General features: G+C 43.1%; 1 protein-coding gene across 5 annotated transcripts in view; it reads left to right on the top strand.

Annotated features, from left to right (window-relative positions):
* Nucleotides 1-411: 411 nt before the first annotated feature.
* The window catches only part of garnl3 (GTPase activating Rap/RanGAP domain like 3), a 78,438-nt gene continuing 71,459 nt past the window's right edge, over nucleotides 412-7,390 (top strand). For 2 of the 5 annotated variants that reach the window (XM_028024775.1, XM_028024773.1), the window contains exon 1: nucleotides 412-928. In XM_028024775.1, coding sequence (XP_027880576.1) covers nucleotides 831-928 — 98 coding nt within the window. In that variant the 5' untranslated portion in view covers nucleotides 412-830. The remainder of the gene's footprint in view (nucleotides 929-7,390) is intronic. The other 3 variants (XM_028024771.1, XM_028024769.1, XM_028024770.1) reach the window with 2 other exon arrangements.

Here is a 7,390-nt window from a genome sequence, read left to right as displayed (position 1 = left end):
ACTTATTTAGGGCACAACCTTTCTATTGTCACCCTGGGCAACGTATCAAAAAGCGCCAATATTACCTCACTCTTCAACTTTTAGAAATAATGTCTTATGTATATTGTGTGTATGTTCTTTTTTTTTTTAAACCAAATGACAAATGTTGACAACGTATTCAGTAAAATTAAGATTATAACAATAACATCAATTGGCTTTTGAATTGAATAGTGTCTTCAGTCTGTTATGAATATTTAGTTTTCTTCTCCATTAAGCACACAGCAAAAGCAGCAATCACCATGCCTCTCTCCTGCTTCATTAAATCGGCTCCTGACTGTATACGCGTGCCCACGTTTAACCCCAAACACGCAAGAGCGCGCCACTAATGTCCGCGCGCACAGTCGTTCCATAATAATGTTGACATCCCTGCCTCTCCTCCTCCATCCCGAGTCTCATGAAGTCACTGGCCAACAGCCGCTCACTGGGACTGAAGCTCGGAGGGGAGAGAGCTTCACACTGTTTAGGATCTCTGGAGCGACCGAGGCGCCTTGCGCAGTTCGCTTAGGGTGACCAGCTGCAGCAGCCTCTCTTCAGCCTCCTCTCTCTGGAGACCGTATGGAAGTACCAGGCAGCCGGAAAACATGCACCTAACCTCCTACACGATCCAACATCCCGGTTTTTTCTCTATGAGGAGGTGAACCTTGCATCGGGAGGGATCATTTTTCGGTCTGCCTGTTTGTCTCCCTTTTCCTCTGTCTTACAGTTAACCGCTCGATTTTTTTTTTTTTTTTTTAAGTCTTCATAAACGAGGAGCTTTTGTTTCTCAAAGTCTACCTGCTTGTCCAGCACCCATGAATTCGGATAAAAATGCGTACCTCGGCAAAGACAAGGGCATCATGCGGAAGAGAGCTCTGCTCCTTCGGAAGGGTTGCAGCTTCGAGATAACCAGGTAGGACGACCGTGTTTCTGTCTGGGACGAGAGGGCAATCAGACTGCCTGGACTGTCCCTCACAAGCAGCATTGTTGTATCTGAGAGTGGGATTTCCGATGTGAGGATGAGTTTCAATGGGTGCTTTTTCCTTTCTTTCTTTCTTTTTTTGGCTTGTAGACGGGATGTGGCGAGATTGGCGGTGCACATTGAGGGGAAAGAAGCGGGGATGTCCCAACACTGTGGTCATAAATACTGCAGTCTAATCTTGGCTCTCCTGAGCTTTAACTTTAGGTTAAATGTACCATTGCTATCTGCTATTTTTATTGTTGCTATAATAATTTTAGCGCTGCGTTAAGGTTCCTTATCGAGCCGTGGAGAGACGCTTTACGCACGGGTGCGTTTCCTCTCCACCTGACTCTGCAATATTGCCGGAGCAGCTTAGTGACACGACTCGGTCCTTTGTGAATTAATGGCCAAATTTAGGAGCTGATTGGGCATGCAGCTCAGGGCCGGACAAAGGTGATACGAAGCCTTAAGCACAATCTGTTTTGGGGCCCATTTCATAACTACATGCATGTGTCCTGCATTTAGCACATCTTGTTTTGCACATATCGTTTCCCAAAGATGCCATATGCTATGTTGCATTTAAATCACTTTAGCCCCTTTATATAAAAGCAAGTTGGTGCTTGTTCTAAATATTTTTATTCACAAATTATATATATACAGTATATACACTGCTCAAAAAAATAAAGGGAACACTCAAATAACACATCCTAGATCTGAATGAAAGAAATATTCTCATTGAATACTTTGTTCTGTACAAAGTTGAATGTGCCGACAATAAAATCACACAAAAATCATCAATGGAAATCAAATTTATTAACCAACGGAGGCCTGGATTTGGAGCCACACACAAAATTAAAGTGAACTAACACTAGACGCTGATCCAACTTTAATGTAATGTCCTTAAAACAAGTCAAAATGAGGCTCAGTATTGTGTGTGGCCTCCACGTGCCTGTATGACCTCCCTACAACGCCTGGGCATGCTCCTGATGAGGTGGCGGATGGTCTCCTGAGGGATCTCCTCCCAGACCTGGACTAAAGCATCCGCCAACTCCTGGACAGTCTGTGGTGCAACGTGACGTTGGTGGATGGAGCGAGACATGATGTCCCAGATGTGCTCAATCGGATTTAGGTCTGGAGAACGGGCTGGCCAGTCCATAGCTTCAATGCCTTCATCTTGCAGGAACTGCTGACACACTCCAGCCACATGAGGTCTAGCATTGTCCTGCATTAGGAGGAACCCAGGGCCAACCGCACCAGCATATGGTCTCACAAGGGGTCTGAGGATCTCATCTCGGTACCTAATGGCAGTCAGGCTACCTCTGGTGAGCACATGGAGGGCTGTGCGGCCCTCCAAAGAAATGCCACCCCACACCATTACTGACCCACTGCCAAACCGGTCATGCTGAAGGATGTTGCAGGCACCAGACCGCTCTCCACGGCGTCTCCAGACTCTGTCACGTCTGTCACATGTGCTCAGTGTGAACCTGCTTTCATCTGTGAAGAGCACAAGGCGCCAGTGGCGAATTTGCCAATCCTGGTGTTCTCTGGCAAATGCCAAGCGTCCTGCAAGGCGTTGGGCTGTGAGCACAACCCCCATCTGTGGACGTCGGGCCCTCATACCATCCTCATGGAGTCGGTTTCTAACCGTTTGTGCAGACACATGTACATTTGTGGCCTGCTGGAGGTCATTTTGCAGGGCTCTGGCAGTGCTCCTCCTGTTCCTTCTTGCACAAAGGCGGAGGTAGCGGTCCTGCTGCTGGGTTGTTGCCCTCCTACAGCCTCCTCCACGTCTCCTGGTGTACTGGCCTGTCTCCTGGTAGCGCCTCCAGCCTCTGGACACTACGCTGACAGACACAGCAAACCTTCTTGCCACAGCTCGCATTGATGTGCCATTCTGGATGAGCTGCACTACCTGAGCCACTTGTGTGGGTTGTGGAGTCCGTCTCATGCTACCACGAGTGTGAAAGCACCACCAACATTCAAAACTGACCAAAACATCAGCCAGACAGCATAGGTACTGAGAAGTGGTCTGTGGTCCCAACTGCAGAACCACTCCTTTATTGAGTGTGTCTTGCTAATTGCCAATAATTTCCACCTGTTGTCTATTCCATTTGCACAACAGCAGGTGAAATTGATTGTCAATCAGTGTTGCTTCCTAAGTGGACAATTTGATTTCACAGAAGTTTGATTTACTTGGAGTTATATTGTGTTGTTTAAGTGTTCCCTTTATTTTTTTGAGCAGTGTATATATAGTTCATGCATTGTCTTTTGCTTTTGCGATCAGCCCCAAGGTGTCCTCCTAGTCTGATCGGAATCTAACCAGATCCATTCTGATCAGATGCCTGGTGGATTGTTTTTTTTTCCATACTTATTTTTCTTGGGACTTTGGTTCCTGGTGGGTTATCAGGTGATAATCTCTCCTGAAGGTAAAGGGTCAGGCTAAGTGCGGTTCATCAATTTGTGAATTGCAGACCGCAATCATAAGTAAACTTTGCCAGGTCTCAGGATAACAGGGAATCCTGGAACCGACGAAGAGGTCACCAGAATTAGATAAACATCTGGTGGTAATGCTTCAACCTCCATGGCTCTGATGGGATCAGCCTGAAAAAAGTTTTAGGTTTTAGTAATCAGCCCTCCGTTACTAGGAGAAACACGAGGGTTGGACACCTTGCAAGTCAGGTGGCAGATGAGCAGGTGGGCAAGGTTGTGCATTTCCAGTGGCAAAGTCTGACTCATGGCAAAATAGCTGTGCTGTGAAGCTATTTTGAGCTCAGAGAATTAAGATCCTCTTTTATGTAAAAAAATAAAATAAAGGACATGGTTTTGTGTTGCTTGTTGTTACTTCTGCAGCTAAGTTGAAGAGAAAAGAGCAAAGAAGTGAGAAAAACTTTTGATGTTGTAATTCAACAATTATCAGATTGTTAAGCGTAATCAGCAACTCAGAAAGTTGTGTTGACTTAAGGTAAGAAATACTAAAATAGCAAATTCATTCTCATTCAAAAATGAGAACTGCTTTAACTGACTGTGTTTCTTGCAGTCGCAAAGTCTCATTATATCTTGGGCCAGCCTGGACACATACCAGCAATCATTTAATCTCTCAAAAATTAAAATAGATAAATAAAAATTGACATAAAAATGAGAATTAAGGTGACATTACCTGCTGCCCTTTGACAAAACTAAACCAGATCAGAAGACATGGGAGGTCAGACACATGAAGGCAAGGGAACATAATGACAAACGGACCATGTAATGTGCAGCTGTTGGAAATTTTCTGTATGAAACGATGTGGTTTCAGAGATGTGTGACCTCCTGTTGGGATGATGCAATCTGCAACCTGCTCCTGCGCTCTGTGTGCGGTCTCAATGTTCCATCAAAGCCTGGTGGCTGGAAGTCCAGCTGGTAGCCCCCGTGCATTACTGATGTTTCTGGTCTAATAGCTTCCATTACACAATATTTTACGGGAGCGTTTTCTTTCCTTTTTCATTTCGTAGCCACTGCAACTGTGAAGCATTGTAAGCACATGCGGTGCATTGTGAAAGTACTCACACCCCTAAAGCTTCTCTGGAGTTTTTTGCGGTGCAATGCAATAACCCATCCAGCTTGCTTGTTGGATGAATCCAACACTGGACAAGTGAAATGAAATTATTCTCACCATTCTTTCCTTCTGCCATTTGGAATCCATTTTTGAGTTTTTAATGATTTTCTTGGAAATTTTGTAATACAACTCATTTTCAGGAGCAAATAAGCTTCTTTACTAATTAGGTGCTTCGTAGCAGTAAATGGACCCTGGTGTTTTTATTAGAATGACCTCAAATGTGGCATTTACTACAGTGCAAAATTGGAAAATCCCAAACAGTGGCATGTTTGGGGATGTCATTTTATTCTTTTTTTACCTCTAAATATGACTTTCTGAGTAACTCTCTTGGAACTTCTGGTCTCAACTTGTTTTGGTCTCAACTTCTGGCATTAGAGCAAATCTCTAGTAGGGCAGAAAGAAAGGATTGCTTTTCTCTTGGAGAGCTATATCTCTGTTTGTGTGTGTGTGTTGGTGAAACTGCTGTGGGCATCCCTGCTGCCAGGTCTCACTTTGGGAATAGAAACCTCACTCTGGGTGTTCGGTACACGCGGGGGCGAGACTTAGCCGAGATCAGTGCCAGGCGTTTTAACTTACGCATCCCTTTCGATTCTCCTGATCGGGCTTGTGCGGTGAAAGAGCTCATTCCATTTTTGTTATGGAGTCACTTGGAAACGCTTTCTGGGCCGCCCGTCTCTCAGGCACAGGCGTTTTAACAGACGATCAATCAAAGCTGGCTGCGAGGAGCGACTGAACGGGGTGGAGAGAATAGATTCTCCGCTGCACCGAGAGGCTTGTGAAAGACTCTCAAGTAAATGGCTGCTGCTGAGAAGGACGGGCTGTGAGCAGTAGTCCATCACCATGCACACAGAGGATCCTTCACGAGGAGCCTCGCAGAATGTTAGTAACATACGCTTGCACACGCCAACCGGCAAAAGTGTTTCCAGATGCTGGCCTGTGGAATTATGTCAGGAGGAATCTTTATCTAGACACTGATCTAACCTCTTTTCCTCCTCCAGGCCACTCTTACAGTCCCAGAGGGAAAGACACCTTCTGGCAGCTTGATTAATGAGTTACATTATTAGGTTGTTAGTCTCCCAATTTCTGATTAGATGTTTGGTTCATAGAATAGAAAAAACCATATATATATATATATTCCTCCTTAAGTGTCTTAAGGAGGGAAAGCCTTTACTCCTGGAGAAATATTGAGCATTTTGCCCATGGAGTGACTGACAAATGATGCATAATTTTTTCAAAACAGTAAAAAGAAAAAAAGAAATGAATTAATTTCCTTTTGGATCAAACCACTATGCATGTGAAATCCACAAATTTCCACCGGCAGGGTTCAGACTTGACATTCTGTGCTAATCCCCTGGGATTGTCTTGTTCTGATATAAACACGTCACATCCAATTATTATTATTTTTCACAACTGGTGCTTTGGACACTGTTTCATCATGACTAAGCCTTATCCAACACCGTCAGCACACTGCCAGTTGGCAGATATCCCGCCTGACAGCAGGTAGCTGCAGAGTTGCAGGTGGAAGCAAAAGAAACTTGGATGGACCTCGGCTGGAAGTAATTATTGGGTCATTTTCCTCTTTAGTGCCAGATTTATCGGTTGAACGTTTGTTCATCTTATGGGGATGTTTCTGTGTGCAGATGTTCTTCTAAGGTGTGTCTATCTGACAAAAGGCTCCAATCAAATCACAGTAATTCTACAGATAATTTTTAAAGTATTTTTTTAATACAAGTTTATATATGTAAGTATAATACCTTGTAGAAACACCACTGAATGCATCTACCCCTGCAAGCCTGCTGCAATCTTAACCTATCATAGTTTAAACTTTTTCAGCCTCTAATAGCTTCTTTTCTCCATTGACCTCCATCTTCATTTTAACTCGGATTAGCTTCTCCATCTCTGCTAAAGAATAAAACCATCACCACAGCATGATGCCACCCCCACCATGTTTTCACATTGTAACATAGTGAGCTCCTACTAGGCCAGTGAACTGCATGTGCAGTCACATTCAAGAAATTAGAACACTATTGAAAAGTAAATTTATTTCAGTAGCTCAATTCAATAAATGAAACACATTATATAGATTAATTACACACAGGCTGATGTTTTGAAGTCTTTATTTTTGTTCATTATGATGATTTTTCACCTACAGTTAATGAAAGCATGTCGTTTCAGGGTTTCCCTCAGAAAGCTTGCTAAGCCCGGTGCTCGGGGTGGTAGGGCCGTCATCCAGACGCCCGCCATGTTTTTCAGTTAAAAAATGTTTAAAGTTAACAGGAAATTAAAAAATATCACTTGATAATTCTACATTGTTGGAAGACTGGAAGGTTAATGCCTAAACACCAACTATAAAGTCTTTAAAAAGGGAATAACTAAAAAAAATGTAAAAAATAAAACTAAGATAAATTAACAATGCCAAGCCTGGTGGGAGCACAAGTAAAGCCTGGTGGCCCGCCAGGTTTATAATACACTGAGGGAAACCTGCATTTAACATTTGTCAATTCATTTTTATTCAGAAATCTGGTCTTATTAAAAAGTTGTTGCTGGTTTTAAAATGTAATTTTAGTCTGACGTACTGACTTCCTTGAAATGTACATTCTAATTTATTAAAAATGACTATACATGCTGATCTCCAGAATGTTTCAAGCTCTCCATCTAAGATGTAAGAAGTGTTGTTTGTGGTGTAAAATAATTATTTATCGAAAAGAAAGAAAACCAAAGGCCTGGAAATGTATGAGTCAAAAGCATCAGGGAGTCATTTGTTACAGTAGAGCAAATCTTCTCCTTTCATAAATATACTAAGCTTTCTGCAAAGGCAA

This window comes from Xiphophorus couchianus, chromosome 8 (genome assembly GCF_001444195.1).
Source record: "Xiphophorus couchianus chromosome 8, X_couchianus-1.0, whole genome shotgun sequence".
NCBI classification, from domain to species: Eukaryota; Metazoa; Chordata; class Actinopteri; order Cyprinodontiformes; family Poeciliidae; genus Xiphophorus; species Xiphophorus couchianus.
The sequence above is the reverse complement of the archived record's forward strand: the minus strand, read 5'-3'. Positions and strand labels throughout refer to the sequence as shown.